Genomic DNA, 23,553 nt, shown 5'->3' with positions numbered 1-23,553 from the left:
ATATATATATATATATATACATATATATATATATACACACGTACATACATACATGTGTATGTGTACGTTCACGTTCAGGCCCATCCAGGTGAGACGAAGGGAGCTTCTGTCTGGTCACCCTACATACTAGAAATGGCTGCTGAACTCTCCCTCATCATTACTCAAGCCCTAGATAGCAATAAATAAGGATGGGATGGTTATGGTTGGAATGTTTTTGATCACAGGTCTGCTCGGTTAGAGTTGAGTACCTTTTGTGTGTGTGTATTTATGTATAATCTATAAAAAGGGGGCGTTAACCTCCAGGGTTTAGCATGGGTCCAGTATGAGCTGTCCAGCGATATCTTTTGGATAAAAGCCTGTCCTGTCTTTGTATCTCTGACTCTTTATATAGCTTTCGCCTTCCTTTCCTTTTCGGATGCCAAGTACTTTTGGTAACACAGGTAATCGTGTTCGAAAAACATACACACATATATATGTATTCAAAACACACCTCGTGTAGGTGTTCGACATGGTGTGTGTGTCATATACAGGCTGAGTTTGTTTAGGTCTCACTGCTGTCGTCCACCGTCAGCAATGACTTACATATCTCGTTGACGTGTAAAAAAAGATTTAAGCGCTGATTTATACCAATATGGACTATATATATATAACCCACCACCTCCATCCCTCAGTGTGTCTCTTTTGCTCTCTCCCTCCCTCACTGTGTTCTTTTGCTCTCTCCTTCCCTCTCTGTATGTCTATATACCTCACTCTCTCTCTCTATTCACTTAAACTTATTATTATTCTTTTGTTTATAGAACTCTGTGTTTTACCTGAGTTTTTTCTTCGCAAAACGCAAGGAAAACTTTGGCACTGACTTCGAAATTTATCTCTGCTAGTTTCATATTACTCCTTCTAAATGTATTATGCTTCTTCAGTAAATGCATAACTGTATTTAACTATACTTAATTTTGCGTTTAAAAAAAAAAAACCTCCGAAAAACGTCAATATGTATATTTATCTAACTCCCCATATCTCTGTCTTTCTCAGTTTACTTAATTACCAGTTGTTGGAAATAAGTCTTTCGAAGTCCCACACATCAAGGGAAATTAGAATTGTTTTTTTCCCTACTTTTATTTCTTTTTAGATTTCCTTTCCCATCATGTATGGGACTTCGAGAGACTGCCATTTAATCTGTGCGTTCGTTTATTTACCTTTCTCTTATATATATATATATATGTACGTGTGTTTATGCGTATATATATATGTGTGGAACCTTCTCTCTTTCGTAGTATGTGACTTAAGTGTCATAAACTGCTAGCCAACAAAACATCGAGTCATAACCACGTCAACAAAACGATGTGTAATCAAACTGTTTTCATTTTCGTAGTGATTAAGTCAACTCAGAATGTATTAGATGGCGTACAGTTAAAATATGTATAAAAATATACCACAAATAAACTTTAAACGACGAAATGATATATAAAAAAAAACAGTCTCACTATTTTTAGATAGAAAGGAGCTCTGTTTTCATACATACACACGCAAGTTGTGTCATAGTAAGGGCGCGTAACTATGCCAGCTTAAAGAGACTTCTAAAATCGGGGTGCTCCCCCCTTTTGGTTAAGCGCGTTTGTCTGAATGTTTGTGTATATATAATGCGCCTGCATACATATAACGCACATGTACGTATGTTGTTTATTTATGAATGTGTGTGTACATCATTATCGTTTAACGTCCGCGGATCTCTTCGGTTTGAACGGCAGTTTTTTTCTAGCGGTGTCATATGAAATTGTCACCCATAATTATGATCCTAGTATCGATCTATTGCATTTCAATCTGTTTTAGGGTTAGGGGTGGGGGAAGGGTATCTTTTTTCCTTTAGAAATGTAAATAAACCCAATCTGTTTCTTAAACGAGGGACATATTCATACGGCACAGAATGTTTTCACCTCAATAGACGTCATTGATTGGTTGAAATTGAAGAAAAAAACAACAAATATCTTACAAACAATAGAATTTTCTCAATAAAGCTAAGAGAAAAAGATGTTTTATAAACACATTCTACCAGTATACGAAGTTTAAAAGTGTTTAGTTTCGTGGAAATTATTTTTAAAAACTGCCGTTCAAACCGAAAAGATCCACGTCTGCCTTTCATGCTGGCACGGGTTGGACGGTTTGACAGGAGTAGGCCAGGCAGAAGACTGCACCAGATTTCTGTCTGTTTTGGCATGGTGTGTAAGGCTAGATGCCCTTCCTAACACCAACCATCACACAGACTGGATTGAGTGCTTTTTACGTGGCACCAGCACAAGCGAGGTCAGCTTTGGCATGGTTTTTACTGCTGGATGCCCTTCCTAATGCCGACCACTACAGTGTGGACTGAATGCTCTTTACGTGGTACATTCATAGTTTAATGTGAAAATTTAATTTCCTACCTTTTTCATATATATATATATATATGTATCATCACATTAAGTCCATTTTCCATGCTGGCATGGGCTACATGGTTTGATAGGAGCTGGCAAGCCAGAGGACTATGACAAACTCCACTCTCTGCTTTGGCATGGTTTCTATGGCTAAATGCCCTTCCTAATGCCAACCACTTTACAAAATTTACTGGGTGCTTTTTAAGTGGCATCAACACTAGCACAGTCATCTAATAATTTGTAGGACAAAGACCAACCTCAACTGAAAGTGGTGAGTGATATTGAGGGAAATGGCTTTGTGCCACATGATGAATGGTTTAGCTACAATAGAAGAACAGAAATAGATGTCTTGCTGTAGAGGAGATACATGGTTGCCTCAGTTGGAAGAGAAAGGGAGGGAGAGAGAGAAGATATTAGTGAAAATATGCAAGGGCTTACTCTCAGTGTTTCAGGATATGAATGCGAGAAGGTGGTGAGCTGGTAGAATCATTAGCATGCCGGGCGAAATGCTTAGCAGTATTTAGTCTGCCATTACGTTCTGAGTTCAAATTCGGCCGAGGTCAACTTTGCCTTTCATGCTTTCGGGGTCGATAAATTAAGTACCAGTTACACACTGAGGTCGATGTAATCAACTTAATCCATTTGTCTGTCCTTGTTTGTCCCCTCTATGTTTAGCCCCTTTGGATAATAATGAAACAGAATGTGAGTGGTACAAAAGATTGGACAGGATGAGTGCACGGGGAGTTTACGAGTGTGTGAAAAAGGAGCAGAAGATAGAGAGAGGAGAGTAAGGGAAATGCAGTGGGTGGTGAACATGGGTATATACAGGAACTGCAGAATTGCACTAATACAGTTGGCAGGAGGAGGAGAGGAAAGAGAGATGATATAGTTATGTTTGGCTGCAGGAGCAGGAGTGGGGAAACAAGGACAAACATAGGTGAAGGATGAAAGATACTTTGGTTCATTGTGATAGGGTGTGAATTATTGCAGTGTTGGACTGTAGGAGCAGCAGGGAGAGACAAGCATAGTGCTTGATGAGATGTGGTTTGGTTCATGTTGGGGGTGGGTGAAGTATTGTAATGTGTGGTTGGAGAGCACTCCTAGAACCATTTTGCTGAGGTGAGCTGGTCTTCTGAAGAATGTCATATCACCAGACATCTCGGTCCATTATCATCCCCTCTGTGAGGCTCAACATCTTGAGATTGGCTCTCACTACTTCATTCCAAGTCTCCCTGCAGCTGAAATTAATATACATATAAAATCATCAATGGTTTAGGAATATATTCAATTTATATTTTCACACTAGTGTCAGGAAGGGAATCAGTCCTCGAAGTCTTGATTATGCTAGAAATGCTAGCTAAGTCATCCTCAAATCTTTTTGTCTAATGTAGTCCTGGTTACACTATGTCTGAATAATAATCAGAATAGTTATGACTGAAATGTTTGGAGCAACAATTAGAGTGGAGCTTGTATTTGGTCACTTGAACTACTAAAACTAACAGTAAAATCTTCCTCAAGTCACACTCTACCATCTTAGAAAATGGCATAATGGATATTGTTGTCTAGGGGTTCCTGTTCATAGGGGAAAGATGTGTTGGTCACAATTGGAGTGCCTTTGATCATGTTTACTCAGTTGTGGTTGACCCTGAAGCTAAACACCAAAAATGTGTTTTAAATGAAAGAGTTGATAATAAAGTCGAACTTTAGACCTATGACTGAGGGTAAGAGGTCCATATTCAGATCTTTACCTTTTGACTACAGATTTAAAGAATAATTTTTTGTAACTAAACACTTTCAAACTTCAGACACTGGTAGAATCTTAGCATTTTTGAGAAAAACTTATATTTACGAAGTTATTTCGTGTTAAAGTTCTCGTATTTCGGTAATTTCAACCAATCAATGACGTGTATTCAATTGAATAAAATTATTGCCGCTGTTTGTCAACAACAACTATTGGCGGTGTATTTTGGGGTTGTCACTGTTATTTATGACATCGTTTGTGCGTTTGTACTGGTTTTAAGGTGTTAGGGTTTTAGGGTTAGAGTTTTGGGGTTAGGGGTTTAGGGTTGTCATAAATAACAGTGACAAACAAAATATACACCGCCGGAAGTACTTGTTGACAAACAACAGCAGTAATTTTATTCAGCTGAATACACGATATTGATTGGTTGAAATTACCGAAATATGAGAACTTTAAGGTGAAATATCTTTGTGAATATAAGTTTTTCTCAAAAATGCTAAGAGTAAAACATGTTTTATATGACACATTCTACTAGTGTCCGAAGTTTGAAAGTGTTTAGTTACAAAAAATTATTTTTTAAATCTGTAGGTCAAAAGGTAAAGATCCCCATATTCTGCCCCTGATGCTTTTCCAATTATAAACAAGTATCACACTGCCCAGACTTGTTACCATCACAAGCAGTTGCTAGATTCAACTTCTACTGTTGCTGGTATGAATTGCATCCCACAAAAACAACCAGTTGACTGCTAGGCATGGAGTTACTAACCAACACACCACTTCAATCTCTGGCCAATGAACCTATTGTCTTCTCTGTCTGCCTTTTCTGTTGCTACAACTGGTTATTGCTTCTTGAAGATGGCTGGTCTTGTGTCATCTCCACCCAGACATACTTTGCTGACTCATTTCTCTTTCTCATACCACCTCTCCTCCAGGATTTCATGAACTACTATATTTAATTAACTCAGTCCATGATATTGATTTCAAATTTTGGCACAAGGTCAACAATTTCAAGGGAGTGAGTAAGTTGATTACATTGACCTCAGTATTCAACTGGTACTTATTTTATTTACCCCAAAAGGATGAAAAGCAAAATCAACCTCAGCAGAATTTGAACTCAAAATGTAATGATAGATGAAATACTGCTAAGCATTTTATCTGGTGAGCTAATGATTTTACTAGTTCACCGCATTCATCCACCCCATCACAGAATAAATTTCGGTGTGTAAAATTCTATCTTGCTAGGTGACGGAAAAGATCTTCTTATGATATTAGGTATTAAAAACCTCTGTGGTCTTGATGTGGTGGATAGATGTGATCCATGTCTTGAGAACATAGTCCTAGGAACATAGGTGCTGGGGGTGGAAATGCACCCATTAAAATTTTTGTGGGGCACTTACAGTATCAGGTTTTACGATCAATTTGCTTGACTAAAATCCTTCAAGGTGCTGCTCCAGCATGGCCACAGTCAAATGACTGAAACAAGTGAAAGAAAAAAATGTATGTATGCATGCATGTATGATTGTTGAAAGGGAGAAAGTCAACAGACGAGATCTAAAGGCACTCAATATAGAAAACACTTGGTAGTGTTCAAATGATTTGATCAGCCTCCCCGAAGATACGGATACTACATACGGACCGGTTCGAGGTAATTGCCTCTTATCAACGCATGGTAAGCACCGTTCTTCGATGAGGGACTCTCTCTACAGGCTGCATATATAAGGATTTTCACAGTAACCACAGTCACTGATGTAGAAAAACCGTTCGAAAACAATAATAAATCTCTGAGCGAGATATAAACAGTAACTGCTCTCCCTTTACAGGCTAGCAAGGACACCGTGTTGGTGTCGGTCCTTCTGGTGACGTCGATGATCGCCTGGGGCTAAATGCATCAGTAACACCCCCACCACCCCGCCCTGTCCCTAGCCACATTCAGATGGCTGATCCCCCTTACGTTATAGAGCAGTTACTGTTTATATCTCGCTCAGAGATTTATTATTGTTATATATATATATATATATATATATATATATATATATATATACATATATATATATATAATATATATATATATAAAGTGTGTGTGCATTTTTGTATGTATATATATATATATATATAATATATATATATATATATTATATATATATGGGCAAGTATCTTCTACTATAGCCTCAGGCTGACCAAAGCCTTGTGAGTGGATTTGGTTGAAGGAAACTCAAAGAAGCCTGTCGTATATATATATATATATATATATGTGTGTGTGTGTGTGTGTGGTGTGTGTGTGTGTGTATCTGTGTTTGTTCCTCCAACATCGCTGAACAACCGATGCCGGTGTGTTTACATCCCTGTAGCTTAGTGGTTCAGCAAAAGAATAAGTATTAGGCTTACAATATTAAGTCCTGGGGTCAATTTGCTTGACTAAAGGTGGTGCTCCAGCATGGCCACAGTCAAATGACTGAAACAAGTAAAAGTGTAAAGAGTAATTATATATATATGTATGTGTGTGTATATATATATATATATATATATTATATATATATATACACACACACATGTCCGGCATTCGCCATGATAGATCGCTAGCCACTAAACCTTTTTCTATTTTCTCTCCCTGTTTATTTCTATGTTCCTTTCTGTCAAAGAGCGTAGGCTCGAAATGTAAAAGACTTTCTCACTTCCCGAGAGTTAAACTAATACATCTGTTTGTTGTTTACACACCTGTCTTTGTCTTTTGTTTTTTTTGTAAATTCTCACTATATATATATATATATATATTATATATATATATATCCTAGAGATATATATCTTTTTTTTTTCATGGATAGTGTATATTAGGTATGTTATAAAATGTGTCCTTCCTTTTTTTTTGTTTGACTAATTGATTTCAATAAGATTTGGTTGCTATTTCTAGCAGCTGCAGAATACATTCACTTTGTAATTCCATTTAACACAATCATAACCATACTCATTCTCATTATGTAAAATTTCAGATCATGTGACTGAATTACATTTGGCACAGAAGAAAATCCAGGAACTGGAAAATACAACTTTGGCACTAAAATCTGAGGTGAGTTGTGTTAGAATTATATAGGGTGTAGCAAAAAGAAAACTCCCATATTCAATTGTTGGCCTAGCAAAATACGGGGGTTTTTTCTGCCTCACTATATTTATATAAAATATTCTATTTCAAGTGAAATTCCTGCAATGTTCTTTGCCCTTGTTCCCACTCACCATTGCGTGAAGAGTATCTCTTTGTTTTTAAATGATTGGTGACACCAATTAACTGGAAACGACTTTTAACGAGATGAAATAACTAGTAATGGTATTTCATGACATTATGACAGGACAAAGAAGCTTCTGTTGACTTTGTAACAGTTGGCAATGTGACAGGACGGACAAGTCTCTGTCATATACAGTTACGTGTGTGTATGATTATATGTAATGTATATATATATATATATACTCGATATGTCTGTCTGTCTATATACATGTATATTTATATATGTGCATAAATACACACACACATTTACATATGTATGTTATATATAATGTCCAACTGATATAGCATAAAAAGAAAGCATATGTAAAGACAATGATGATATATTTACCTACACACTGTACAGACACATGCAATATATATATATATATATATATATACACACACATGTATGTATATGTGTGTGCATATACACATATATGTACCTGTCTCTTTCCATACATGTGTGTGTGTATCTGTTTGTCTATCTCTCTCTCTTTATATATATATATATTATATACACACACACACTCTCAAATATACACATACGCACACACTTCATTCCAGATCAAGCCATGTACAGTGAGGCTGTCAGTAAGGTGAGGAATAGCAGCAAGTATAGTGAAGAATTCTGGTTAGAAGTGGGGGTTCACTAAGGATCAGTCCCCAGCCCCCTCTTATTCATCATAGTCCTCCAGGTAATAACAGAGGAATTCAAGACAGGCCACCCCTGGGAGCTCCTCTTTGTTGATGACCTTGCTCTAATAGCTGAGTCACTACCAGAACTAGAGAAGAAGTTTCATGTGTGGAAGCAAGGTTTAGAATCAAATGTCCTTAGAGTCAACCTAGGAAAAGCCAAAATTTTTGTTAGTAGGAAGGCAGACAAATCACAAATCCCTTCAGGTAGATGGCCTTGCTTGATCTGTAGAAGAGGCATAGATAGAAAATCCATAAGATGTACCTGGTGTAAGCTATTGACACATAAAAGGTGCAGCAATATCAGAGGAAGGTTAACTAGGAAGATAGTTTTTGTGTGTGGGCAGATGCACAGGTGCAATAAACACCGAAGATGTACAGAAAACAGATTCCAACACATGCTGGGGAAAAAACTAGAAGTAGTTGATAGCTTCCGTTACTCAGGTGACCTGGTCAGTAGTGGGGGTGGATGCTCTGAGAGTGTAGCTACTTGAAGAATAGCCTGGGCAAAGTTCAGAGAGCTCCTACTTCTGCTGGTAACAAAGGGCCTCTCGCTCAGAGTGAAAATTAAACTGTATGATGCCTGTGTGTAAACAGCCATGCTACATGGCAGTGAAACATGGGCTGTGATTGCTGAGGACATGCATAGGCTTAAAAGAAATGAAGCTAGTATGCTCTGCTGGATGTGTAATGTCAGTGTGCATACACGACAGAGAGAAAAGTTGGACATAAGAAGCATCAGATGTGGTGTGCAAGAGAGACGACTCCACTGGTATGGTCATGTGTTGTGTATAGATGAGAACAGCTCTGTGAAGAAGTTTCACACCCTAACAGTGGAAGGATCCTTTGGAAGAGGTAGTACCAGGTATTGAAGCACGACCTCTGAACATTGGGCCTTACAAGTAATAACAAGTCTTTTGGAGATATGCTGTGCTTGAGAAGACCTGGCAAGCCAAGGGAGATTGTAGCTGTGGCTGATGCCAGTGTTCATAACTGGCCCATTTAAGAGCACCCTTCAGTTGTAGGGCAATATGCCGTGCTTGTGAAGACCTGTTGAACCAAGTGAAATTGTAGTCATGGCCAATGCCAGTGCCACCTGACTGGCTCTCATACCAGTGACATGTAACAAGTACCATCAGAGCATGACTGATGTCAGTGCCGCCTGACTGGCACATAAAAAGCACCATTGAGTGTGACCAATGCCACTGACTGGCACCCATTATGGGTGGCATGTAAAAAGCATCCACTACACTCTCGGAGTGGTTGGCATTAGGAAGGGCATCCAGCTGTAGAAACCTTGCCAAATCAGATTGAAGCCTAGTGCAGCCTCCCAGTCCTCAGTCACACCATCCAACCAATGCCAGCATGGAAAGTGGACATTAAACGACGTAGTAGTAGTAGCAGCAGCAGCAGCAAAAGTAACTGCAAGGATACGTCTACCTAATCAGCCAGTTATTTTGTACCCTTTGTCTGTCTTGTAGCTTTGCCCTTTCAGTTTCTTGTCCAAATTGTCTTACTTCTTCATCATTTTTTTGTTAGCTTTTATTATTTTTTTTCTTCAATAATCCAACCTCCTTGGAAAGGAAAACAAATGAGTTTGATTATAACAAAAATTCTTTATATCCATTTAGTTTCATTAAAATGGCAGTTTCAGTATTGTTTGAAGGCAACCTTGTAGTTGTTTTTCATGTATATGTATCTCTCTATATGTGGACTTGCATGTACTTGAGTGTATGTGGTTGTGTGTGTGTGTGTGTGTGTGTGTGTGTGTGTGTGTGTGTGTGTGAGTGAGTGAGTGTTGTTTTGTTTCCCTCTATAGACTTTTATTTTCGTTTATAAAATTTCATTTTAATTCAGATTAATTGGTGTTGATTACATATTTCTTATTTTTCAGAACACAAAGCATTCTTTAATTCCTATATTGTAATTAGAAATTTTTACTCACACACAGGCACGCATATATACATGCATATACACACACACACATACATATGAATATATACATACACACATATAATTGAAGACAATTGTTTTGATGCAACGTTGTTCTCGAAGAATACAGGTATTCTTGGAGAACTACACACACACACACACACACATGCATACATATGCACACACATATATATACACATTTATATCTACCTATCTATCTATCTATCATCTATCTATCTATCTATCTATCTATCTATCTATCTATCTATCTATATATATATATATATGCATATGTATACACACATATATATATATCTATATATAACCCCACCATTGCTATACATCCCATCCCTTACACCCCACCCTTGCTTCCCCCACTCTCGCCTCCCTCACACCCTACCACCACCACACCACATACCACCACACCATGCACCACGCACCACACCACAAACAACCACACACCACCATACCACATGCCACCAAACCACACCACCCCGCACACACTAACACTGACCACTACCCAGCATCCACACCATCATCCACACATCTACACATGCACACAAGCGCACATCAAGGTCACCAACCCCTTTCCACACGCACACATATGCACACACACTATCATTTTGAGATCACCACTACTTTATTATCTCCCCTTCTTCCTAGCTCTCCTGTGTGACCCCTCTGTCCAGCATTTGCCATGATAGATCACTAGCCACTAAATCTTTTTTTCATTTTCTCTCCCTGTTTATTTCTGCATTCTTTTCTGTCAAATAGCATAGGCTCGAAACGTAAAAGACCTTCTCACTTCCCGAGCGTTAAACTAATACATCTGTTTGTTGTTTGCACACCCGTCTTCGTCTTTTGTTTTTTTGTAAATTCTCACTATGTATATGTATGTGTCTTTATATACATACATACATGCATGGACAGGCATGGTTGTGTAGTTGTATAGTTAAGTTCACTTTGGAGTCACATGATTAGGGACTCAGTCTCACTGCATGAATTTTGTCAGCTGGCATTCAATACTATTGCTGTATGTGAACTGATGCTTTGAGAGAAAAATTCATAGAGAGAAACTGAAGAATATATATGCATTTGTGTGTGAGTTCATATTTTCCCTCATTTTGTCATGTTGTGTGTGATCTACATAAGTTAAAGGCACATTCAAACAGTGTAGTTTGTTTCCCTTCTCTGCATAATCATGCCAAGGTAGTTTGTTGTTTGATAGACTGGTGGATTACTATGTTGCTTGGAAACAAATGAGGGTTAATGTGAGGCGGGGCAAATTGCCATAGAAAACTCTGCCCTAAAGTGGCCTTATCAAACCAATGTAAGTATGAGAAAGTGGATGTTAAAATGATTGTGATGATGCATGTATATATATATATATATTTCTTTATTGCTCACAGGGGGCTAAACATAGAGGAGACAAACAAGGACAAACAAAGGGATTAAGTCGATTACATTAACCCCAGTGCATAACTGGTACTTATTTAATCGACGCCGAAAGGACGAAAGGCAAAGTCGACCTCGGCGGAATTTGAACCCAGAACATAATGGCAGCTGAAATACCGCTAAGCATTTCCCAGCATGCTAACGATTCTGCCAGCTCGCCCCCCCCCCCACCACTACATGTATGTATATATATATATATATGTATATATACATTTATATATATACATATATATATATATATATATATATATATATATATATATATATTATATACACTCACATACACATAGGAGTAGTCCGTAGGCTTAACTGTGTGTTAAGAAGTTTGCTTCCCTTCCACATGTGTCTGCCATTGTGTGGCACCTTGGGGTAAATGTGTTCTACTATAGCCTTGGGCTGACCAATGTCTTGTGAGCGGATTTCATAGATAGAAACTGAAAGAAGCCTGTCATGTGTGCATGTCTTTGTGTATCCCCCATCACCGCTTGACAACCAGTGTTGGTATGTTTGTGTCCCTGTAACTTAGCAGTTCAGCAAAAGAGACTCATAGAATAAGTACTGGGCTTAACAAAAAAAAAACAATAAGTACTGGAGTCGATTTGCTCAACTAAAGGTGTTCAAGGCGGTGCCCCAGTATAGCCAGTCTGATGATTGAAACAAGGATTAAAGAAATGTGTGTGTGTGTGTATATATATATATATATATATATATATACATACATATATACATATATATATATATACTCTTTTACTTGTTTCAGTCATTTGACTGTGGCCATGCTGGAGCACCGCCTTTAGTCGAGCATGTCGACTCCAGGACTTATTTTTTGTAAGCCTAGTACTTATTCTATCGGTCTCTTCTGCCAAACCACTAAGTTACGGGGACATAAACACACTAGTATCGGTTGTCAAGTGTTGTCAAGGGGGACAAACACAGACACAGAAACATATACACACACACATACACATATATATGTGGCATCCGTGTCGGTGACATGTAAAAAGCACCAACTGATCATGGCTGTTTGCCAACCTCCTCTGGCCCCTGGGCCGGTGGCACGTAAAAAACACCCACTACACTCACGGAGTGGTTGGCATTAGGAAGGGCATCCAGCTGTAGAAACACTGCCAGATCAGACTGGAGCCTGGCGCAGCCTCCTGGCTTCGCAGACCCCGGTCGAACCGTCCAACCCATGCTAGCATTGAAAATGGATGTTAAACGATGATGATGATGATGATATATAAGCATACATATATACGACAGGCTTCTTTCAGTTTCTGTCTACCAAATCCACTCACAAGGCTTTGGTTGGCCCGAGGCTATAGTAGAAGACACTTGCTCAAGGTGCCATGCAGTGGGACTGAACCTGGGACCATGTGGTTCGTAAGCAAGCTACTTACCACACAGCCACTCCTACGCCTATATATATATACATACATATATTAAATTGGTGGTAGGTTAGTCATGAGACTGGTATATATAACACTGTAACAAAATTTTAATTTTTTTTTTATCTTTGGTCACTAAGTATTATCTCCTATTTGTTTCTATCTAGAAATCAAAGGAATTGACCCCATTCCCTTCAAAATTTGCTTTTGTTACCCAGGCATCAATGTTTTGAAACTGACCTATTTTCTATTATATTTCAGACATTCAGCACTGAGTTAGTGAAGCAGAAATATTGTTATAGCAAATATTCTGCTCAATATCACTTGAGTTGCTTGTTAGTTGCTTGACCTTAATCACTTGAGCTTGTCCCTTAGCAGCTGACAATATGTGCATCACTGATCACAAGCAAGAGTAGTGGGGGATCATCATAGCTATGTGTTGAGAGGGATTCTTTGCAGTTTGAATAAATGCATCAAAAGCAAAGCTTGAAGGAAATATTAGCCATTTTTCAGACTTTCTAGGGGTAAGCAAATAGGAAATAACAGTTGTTACACAAGGACAAAAATCATATTACACACTGTTATATATATCTACATTTTAGCTTTTCATCCATTTGTACCTGTTGAGTCATCATTTGCTACCCCTTATCTCTCCCTGTCATCTTTCCATCATCCATTCTATTCTCTATACTCTGCACAACCTGGGGAAATGGTAGCTAAATCTCTCTCGGGTCACACCCCGTCATCTTCAAAGGAGAAGAGATGCATTGAATAATTTCAACATGGCTACTTCTACAATGACAGGAGTGTCATGGTTGGACTTTGATCATAGCTCTACTTTGATACGATTGACCTTGACTAAACAGCAACAACAGCATTTAATAATCCAATTATGTTCCTTTCGTGCCAGTGGCACGTAAAAGCACCCACTACATTCTTGGAGTGGTTGGCGCTAGGAAGGGTATCCGGCTGTAGAAACTCTGCCAGATCAGATTGGAGTCTGGTGCAGCCATCTGGTTCGCCAGACCTCAGTCAAATCGTCCAACCCGTGCTAGTATGGAAAGCGGACGTTAAACAAGGATGATGATGATGATTGTTCCAAGTTTCTCCCTTTTGATATCTTTCTGTTGAAATATACTGCCTTTGTTTCAGTTATTTTTGAAAAGAATTTAATGAATTAACTCGTTTTAAACTGGTGTTTGAAACATATAATTAACTCGATATTTTGATAGAATGCTTTCAGCTTACTATAAAAGCACATTGTTTATATCATAAAACCAAGAGTGGTCTAATCCTGAAAAGGATTAAATCCCAACTTGGTTTGACTTACCCTTTCATTCTTATTGAGTCAATAAATTAAAGGACCAATCAAGCAAACAGGTTCTCTATGTTTTATTTGAATCATTTGTTCCGCTCCCCACTACCTATCATCATCATTTAATGTCTGTTTTCCATGCTGGCTTGACCGATAGTTTCACTGAAAACTGGTAAGCTGGAGAGCTGCACCGGGTTCCAGCCTGGTTTGACATGGTTTCTACAGCTGGATGCCCTTTCTAATGCCAACCACCCCAAAAATGTAGTGGGAGCTTTTTACGTGCCAGTGGCACGGGTGCCAGTTATGAAACACTGGCATTGGCCATGTCTTGTCAAGCACAGTCAACAAAGTGCTCTTCTGCCTCTTCTAGAAATGATTAAATTATACAAACACAGAGTCTCAGACCAAATGAAAGTGCAGAATTACGTACTAATGCATTGACATTTTATTTTCTTTAAACATAAATTGTAATTGCTAAGCAGCAATTGTATGGATAGCTTCAGTGGGTCACAGTCAGTATGTATAATTATAGATAAAGGTCAATGTCAGTGTGTATAATTAGAAACGTAGCTCATTGTGATTATCTATAATGTTTGATGCTTTTAGTTATTTATTAATGTAAGAAGGGTCCTGAAATTTGCTGAACATCAGGCATTAGTAATAATGTTCATATATGCTTTTTTACAATTTCACTACCCATTCATGTATGTATGTATGTATGTATGTATGTATGTATGTATGTATGCGACTCTCCCTTCCGGCACTAGATGTCTACACTGCGACCGATCTTTTCAAGCAAGAATTGGTCTTATCAGTCACCTACGGACTCACCAGTAAATTTGCGCGAAGACCATCATCCTCGACCTTGAGGGATTGCCATCATCATGTATGTATGTGTGTGTGTGTGTATGCATGAGTGTATGTGCACACACACACACTCACACATATATATACACAGACATGGCTCTGTGGTAAGAAGCTTGCTTCCCAACCACATGGTTCTGAGTTCAGTTCCACTGTGTGGCACCTTAGGCAAGTGTCTTCTACTATAGCCACGGACCCACCAAAGCCTTGTAAGTGGATTTAGTTGATGGAAACTGAAAGAAGCCTATCGTATATATATATATATATGTGTGTGTGTGTGTATTTATGTGTTTATCTTTGTGTTTGTCCCCCTACCATTGCTTGACAGCTGGTGTTTGTGTTTATGTCCCCATAACTTAGCAGTTCGGTAAGAGAGACTAATAGAATAAGTACTAGGTTTACAAAGAATAAGTCTTGAATCAATTTGTTCAACTGAAACCTTTCAATGCAGTGTTCCAGCTGCAGTCAAATGATTGAAACAAGTAAATGAATAAAAGAACATATGTATAAATACAAACATATATGTTTGTGTATGTAGGTGCAGGTAAAACTGTGTGGTTTTGTTGCTTTCCAGCCACATGGTTTCAGGTTCAATCTCACTGCATAGCACTTTTGACCATTGTTTTCTGCCCTAGGCTGACTGAAACTTTTTAAGTGAATTTAATTGATAGAAACTGAAAGAAGCCTTTGTACATATAAATGTATGTATGTATATGTGTGGGGTAAGTTTGTCTCCCTGTCTTTGCATTGTATAATGGTTATAAATGAACATCTCTGTTGTACAGGTGGTCTTTTTCTCTCTCCAATCGTGTAGAGAAAGATGGCATTTCTATTACCAACTCACACTTGTTTCCAACTTTCACCTAGCTTGGAAACAGGTGTGAGTTGGTAATAGAAATGCCTCAATGAATTCCATCTGATCCCTGCAAACATATATATGTAACAATATCTGTTTCAACACGATTTCACATCAGGAATCTAGCAAAACAAATACATAAACATAACATACATATATATATCATCATCATCATCATCATCATCGTTTAACGTCTGCTTTCCATGCTAGCATGGGTTGGACGATTTGACTGAGGTCTGGTGAACCAGATGGCTGCACCGGGCTCCAATCTGATCTGGCAGAGTTTCTACAGCAGGTTGCCCTTTCTAATGCCAACCACTCCGAGAGTGTAGTGGGTGCTTTTACGTGCCATCGGCACAAGGGCTTGTCAGGCGGTACTGGCAACGGCCACGCTCAAATTGTTTTTTTTTTACATGCCACCTGCACAAGAGCCAGTCCAGCGGCACTGGCAACGACCTCACTCAAATGTTTTTTAATGTGCTAGTAAGGCGAATCTAGCAAAACAAATACATAAACATAACATACATATATATATGTAAGAAGAAAATGAAAGAAAAGGGAAACAAAGACAGCTTCTAACAATGCAGAAAGTTTGTAAAACTTCTTTATATTTCAGCACAGTGGCCTACCTTCAGAAGTAAGTAGTCCAAGAAGCCAATGAAAAACGTTTCTGATGATAGGCCTTTGAACCTGAAATATAAAGGTTCTTTGTAAAACTTGTTGCATTGTTAGAAGCTTTTTTTTTTTTTCCTTTGCTTTCATTTTCTATTTTGCTACGATGCTTCAAACAAACTACTACACTCATATATATGTCTGTTTGTCTGTCCATCTATCCACCATGAAGTTCATGATGATTCCCTTTTTCAACTGCAAGGGCATCATCTACATCCACTGGGTTCTCTCTGAGCACAATGTGGAGATTTTAAGGGAGTTCAGAAAGACATTTCATCACAAAAGGCCACAGCAGCTGCACCAGGCCAATGCACCAGCTCACAGTTCCATCCTGGTAACCAGCTACTTGACAGAGGTGGACATCAAAACTGTCTTTCACTGTCCCTACAGTCCAGATCTTGCTTCCTGTGACGTTTGGTTGTTCCCCCAAGCTAAATGAGTTGATGAAGGAGGTTGTAACAAGGAGGTTTTGGTGACCCCAAGCTGAATGAGTTTATGATGGAGGTTGTAACAAGGGTCTTGGATGTCTTTACTTTGGAGGACTTCCATAAGGCTTTCATGAAATGGCTGGAGTGCTATAACAAGTGTATTGAAGTCGGAGGATTCAACTTTCAAGGAGATTAGGGCTTTGTACTTCTTTGAAATTCATAAATGTCTCAAAATTTCTGGAATGCATCTTGTAATCCTTAAGGGTACATGTGTTTATGGTATACTCAGCCATTTATACTTACACCCTAATTTTATGGAGCAAAGGTTCAATTCATTAAATAATTGAATACACGTCATTGAAACCCTGATAGATCCACCACCATCATCATCATTGTTTTAGTGTCTTCTTTTCCATACATGCATGGATTCAATGAAATTCATTGAAGCAAATTTTCTATGGCTTGATGTCCTTCCTGTTGCCAACTCTCACTTATTTCCAGGCAAGATGATATTTACTGTGGCCAGATATATTTTTCACCAAAGACTGGAGACAAATGTCATCATTTGTGTAATGGTGATGCTTATCTACAACCATCATATGATGTCAAGACAAGGGTACACACACACACACACACGATAGGCTCTATTCAGTTTCCATGTACCAAGTTCACTCACAAAGCTTTGGTTGGCCCACAGCTATAGAGAAGACACTTACCAAAATTGCCATGTTACATGATTTGAAAAGAAACTGCTCAGTATATATATATATATATATATATATTATAGTATTCATGCACAATGTATATATATTCTGTTTATATATACATGTTCATGGGTATACTCTTTTACTCTTTTACTTGTTTCAGTCATTTGACTGTGGCCATGCTGGAGCACCGCCTTTAGTCAAGCAAATCAACCCCAGGACTTATTCTTTGTAAGCCTAGCACTTATTCTATTGGTCTCTTTTACCAAACCGCTAAGTTACGGGAACGTTAACACACCAGCATCGGTTGTCGAGTGATGTTGGGTGGGTACAGACACACAAACATATACACACACATACACATATATATATGCATATATACGACATGCTTCTTTCAGTTTCTGTCTTCCAAATCCACTCACAAGGCTTTGGTCGGCCAAGGCTATAGTAGAAGACACTTGCCCAAGGTGCCATGCAGTGGGACTGAACCCGGAACCATGTGGTTGTAAGTAAGCAAGCTACTTACCACACACCCACTCCTGTACATATAAATAGATAAAGTATGTATGTATTAAACAGGGATGGAATATTATATCTTGTGCATGTGCATCTCGTATATATATATATATATATATATAAACATTATCTTTATGAATTCATGTTTTGAAAATGTCTTAGAATTATTGGGTTATTGTTTTCTTTATAGCTCTTTTGGCAATCAGGAGTGTTGTTGATAATCTGAGGATTGAGAATGTGGAATAAATTTTCTCGTCTGGAAACACAGCAAAAATATTTGTAGGGAATCTAACACTAGTAACTTTTGAGCTGATAATCTAATACCTCAGCCACTTGGGTTAATTATTACCACTTCTGGTTTTGTGAAATCGAGTACACAGCTGTTGCCAGTAGCCATTTTCATTTTTAGGGTGGTGCTGTGTGAAAAGGAAGGATTTACTAGACAGAATGACTGGGGAAAATTTCCCAGCAATGCCTTCTGCATTACAAAAGAAAGAAAATGTACATTCGAATAGGAACTAACACAACTGAATGAAGTAATTCTCTCTACAAAAAGGTTTATCATCATTAGGCGCAGGAGTGGCTGTGTGGTAAGTAGCTTGCTAACCAACCACATGGTTCTGGGTTCAGTCCCACTGCGTGGCATCTTGGGCAAGTGTCTTCTGCTATAGCTCCGGGCTGACCAATGCCTTGTGAGTGGATTTGGTAGATGGAAACTGAAAGAAGCCTGTCATATATATGTATATATGTATGTGTGTGTGTGTGTGTTTGTGTGTCTGTGTTTGTCCCCCTAGCATTGCTTGACAACCGATGCTGGTGTGTTTACGTCCCCGTCACTTAGCGGTTCAGCAAAAGAGACCGATAGAATAAGTACTGGGCTTATGAAGAATAAGTCCCAGGGTCGATTTGCTTGACTGAAGGTGGTGCTCCAGCATGGCTGCAGTCAAATGACTGAAACAAGTAAAAGAGTAAAGAGTAAAGAGTATTATCATCATCATCGTCATCATTTATTGCCTGATTTCTATGCTGGAAGTGATTAGGTGATTCCACTGGATCTGACAAGCCAGTGAACTGTTTTGAGTTCCAATTTCTGCTTTGGCATGATTTCTACAGCTGGATGCCCTTCCTAATTCCATCCACTCTACAAAGTTTACTGGGTACATTTTTTTGTGGCACTGGCTTGCCATTCGTGAGGTTGCCAAGTGACTCACAAGATAAGACCCCACTTCACTGAGTAGGAGTGTAGGTATTGAGTGAGGCGGCTTTGTGCCAGTTGTTGAGTAATTAAAGTATGATAGAGGAAGGGGAACAGGTGTTTTGCTAAAGAGGAGATGCATAGCTACCCAGTTGGAAAGAGAGAAAGGAGATGGTGAAAGTGTACCCTTAAAGTAGAAGATGATTATAATAAAAAGAATGGGAATAGTGGATCAGAAAGGGTAGATGGGTAGATCAGTTCACCAGTGTGTGAAGTGAGTGTGACAGATGGTTTTAGATGGGGATAGGTAGATACAGTGAATGGAACACATGAGTGGAGGCATAGTCATTGGTGAATATCAGTTAAGAGGGCAAGTGTAGAGAGGAGGAGGAGAAGGTGATAAGTGGCAGTAGTAGAGAGACAAAAGTGTAGGGAGATAAATGGTGTCATTTAATTAGCTAAAATTATTGTTATGGGTATGCAGTAGTGAATGAGTGTGATGTCTTTTTTTTTTTTATTTAATTACTGGATCGGAAGGAAAAGGCAGTGCCCCTGGTCTATGCAGGTTTTTTGAGAGCTGTGGGATTGATGCTATAACCGTTCTTCTTGCAAGTCAACTACAGCAGAAAAGACATTAGCAGAGAGAGTTCCAGAAGAATGACCTTATGGAAAGGAAGGTCTGGGAGTAGTGTCTGGTGCAGCACTTGATGGGACGGGATTTAGTGGAGAGATGAGTTGGTCAGGAATGCCTGAGTAGAAATGGTATGAGTCCAGCAGTTATATGGAGCAGAGGCCATTATCGTAGCAGTAGTAAAAGCAGAGAAAGGAGACAGCATAGCCTGTGTGCCTATAGCATACAGGCATCCTGGATGTGAGAACAATATGCTGCTGTGGACCTCACTTGAGTTTTTAAAGTTTTAATAGCAATTGGAGGTGAAGTTACTTCTGAATTTGAAGAAAAGGGCCAGTCATAATTTTTTGGTGATAGGGAGACCCAACATTTAGAGTGATTGTTAGGGCTCTTATTGAGTGCAACTCATTTTTAAGAAGGTGGCAGTGTAATGATGTGCCTGGATATGAGTAGTGCTTTTGTATTTTTGTTGAGAGAAGAAAGATCGATATATCTATATTGGAGGATGCTCTCAAGGTCTCTGGTCATGGAATTGGGTTTGACATGTGGTGTTGAGGTTGTGAGTGAGGAAAGTTAGGGAAAAATGAAGAGTACTATTATAAACATGAGAATGAGTACTGTTAGATATGAAGGCAAGTAAAACGTTGATGTGTAGAAAGAAGAAAGTGGAGACAAAACTGAATCTAACAGAACTAAAGTTGGTAGGAGCAAAGAAAAGAAAGTATCCTTTAGCACTCACTACAGTAGTGCCATCTGACAGAAATTTCTGTCTAGTTCTCATCTAAGAGATGAGTGAACCCCATAGGCAAGCAGTTTTGATAGGAGATTCACAGGCAAATACTGTTAGAAGCTCTGCTTATGTTGAAGCTAATAACAATGTTTTCACCAAATTTCTCTAAGGTGAGAGCTTGCTGATAAGTGGCATAAGAGAGTAGACCACTAGTAGATGTGGCCTTATGGAAACCATAGAGGTGGTTGTTAAGGAGAGAGACTGTGTGTTGGTGTTTCAGTAAGTACTGTAACAACTTTTGACATGTTTTAATTTTATTTGACTTTGTTAGTGAAGTATAGTATAACTAGTGCTTCTCATATCGAATGTGAACTGAGACAATAAAGATTTTAAATGAACAAAAAAAAAAATGAAAACAATCACTGATTAATGTGATAGTCTTGCTGAAGAGGAAACAGATGGATGATTAGTGTATGTATGTTTATGTTTTGGAGTTGTTAATGTGGTCACCATTAACATCAGAACTATCATTATTACTTCTATGATGCTCAACAATACCTCTGTAGGAACACTCCGTCGGTTACGACGATGAGGGTCCCAGCTGATACAATCAACGGAACAGCTTCCTCGTGTACCCCTAATGTAGTTCTCAGTAAGGTTCAGTGTGACACAGAGTGTGACAAGGCTGGCTCTTTGAAATACAGATACAACTCATTTTGCCAGCTGAGTGGACTGGAGCAATGTGAAATAAAGTGTCTTGCTCAAGGACACAATGTGTCTATTCCAGTCTGTTCCACAATATCTTCCTTTTTTTAACCCGCTCAATACATTCACCTCTTGTTCTTTCTGTCCCACTCTAATTCTTTCTCTTCAGAGGGTCACCAAACTCGATCTGCCTTGCATAGCTTCTGAATAGCTTCTTACTGGAGTTCCAACGAAAACATCAACTGAATTAAACTTCACTAAAGCAGTTTTTGTCACTATCCTTTCTCTCACTCCAGTCTAGGAGGGTGTAAAGGGAACTGGTTGCTTCTTTACACTTTTTGGGTGCAACTTGGGTGCAACACAATTTCCTTTCTTTTTGTTTCTAGAAACTACCAGTCAGGAACAAAACGCAACTTTAAAAATATATATGATTCTTTATTCTCTTATTCACAAATGAAGCACGTTGGTATATTGGTATCCATGTAGTTCAACACAGCAAGGCTGAATTTTAACGTCTGTAAGAATCTTACAACAATTCAGCAACAACAGAGCAGGTCATTTCCTAAGCGTCTGGGACAGGAGAATAGGCTGATCACACGTTTAAAAATACGTCCTTTCTCTTCTATCGCCGTGTCTCAAGTCAACGACGCTATTAATGAACGCGATAGAATTTCTTCCCCAGTCTCTAGCACATGTGCATGAGGGAACTTCCTTATGCCTTTCCAGAAGGTTCCAACCCCGCACACGCACACTGAAGAAGGACGTTCCGCACACTGAAGAATGACGTTGCGTGTGCGCACACCGGAATATGACGTCACTACAAGGGCATAAAATAGACAAAATAACCTACATAGGTATTGCCATCACTCCCAGACTAATAAAATTTAGGCTTAGGGAGCCTTTATGTTGTTTCTCAATCTGCTAGAAGTAGCTACCAAATCTCCCTGAAATCAGTTGCTGATGGACTAGTCATGGCTGGAACATCTTTGCTCATAGCTTCAATGCATCAAAAGTGGTGGTTGTGATGACGGTGGATAAATAAGAACAGTACTCCAAATGTTTTTTCTATGACAATCATTTGTTTTTGTTTTCTTTTTTTTTTCAGAATGACTGGTTGAAGAAACTAAATAAGGATCTGGAAGATAAAGCTGAATGTTCAGAACTTCAAATAAATTCTATCTCCAGAGAATATCGGGGTGTTCTCGAATTCAAAGAGGTAAATACATTCATATTCATACAAATCATTGGGTTTAAAGCCAATATAAATAGATTGTAGTGAATCTGATCTGTAAAGCTAACTTTTGAAAACAATGGACATTATTTACATTATTTACATTTGATGAATATTTGTCCTCATCTTGTTTGTTGTTAACACATCGTTTCAGCTGATATACTCGCCAGCCTTCATCAGGTGTCTTTGGGAAATTTTGAACCTGGGTTCTCATTTCTAAAGTATTTTTCAATGTTATAATTATTATTGTTGTTATTATTCAGGTCCCTGCCTGGAATCAAACTCGGAATCTTGAGGTTAGTAGCCAGTGCTCTTAACCACTACGGCATATGCCCATGGGCAATTATGGAGTGAATTTTAGGGCTTATAAGTCTAATATTTTCTCATCCTTCCTTAATACTGGTTCCCATTTGTTGTTCGTATTTGCACTCATTCTGCTTAGGAGGTTGTTGTGTTCTAGCATTTGTGCTGCTTCTTTTAGTTTTCATATTTTCCAGTGGTGTTCTCTATCTATTAACTTCATCCCACACAGGGAGATGGTCTCCATTTTTCCATGCATGATCAGCTATACCCAATTTATCAGTATCTCAGTTCTATTTTTAAGAGATGAGGACTTATATACATGATTTACATTTGACGGATATTTGTCCTCATCTTGTTTGTTTCGGTTGATATACCCTCCAGCCTTCATCAGGTGTCTTGGGGAAATTTCGAACCTGGGTTCTCATTCCTAAGGTATTTTTCGATGTTGTTGTTGTTTGTTTGTTTTTTTTTACCTTTTACTTGTTTCTATCATTTCCTGGCACCCATACTGGAATATTGCCTTGAAGAAT

General features: G+C 38.6%; 1 protein-coding gene across 5 annotated transcripts in view; it reads left to right on the top strand.

Moving 5' to 3' along the window:
- The window catches only part of LOC115217202 (thyroid receptor-interacting protein 11), a 220,694-nt gene that overhangs the window by 15,704 nt on the left and 181,437 nt on the right, over positions 1 to 23,553 (top strand). For 4 of the 5 annotated variants that reach the window (XM_036507380.1, XM_029786837.2, XM_029786840.2 and 1 more), the window contains 3 exons: positions 7,137 to 7,213; positions 22,595 to 22,705; positions 22,984 to 23,016. In XM_036507380.1, coding sequence (XP_036363273.1) covers positions 7,137 to 7,213; positions 22,595 to 22,705; positions 22,984 to 23,016 — 221 coding nt within the window. The remainder of the gene's footprint in view (positions 1 to 7,136; positions 7,214 to 22,594; positions 22,706 to 22,983; positions 23,017 to 23,553) is intronic. The other variant, XM_036507381.1, reaches the window with a different exon arrangement.

This window comes from Octopus sinensis, linkage group LG11, assembly GCF_006345805.1.
Source record: "Octopus sinensis linkage group LG11, ASM634580v1, whole genome shotgun sequence".
NCBI lineage: Eukaryota > Metazoa > Mollusca > Cephalopoda > Octopoda > Octopodidae > Octopus > Octopus sinensis.
This window is presented reverse-complemented; position numbering and strand designations above follow the sequence as displayed.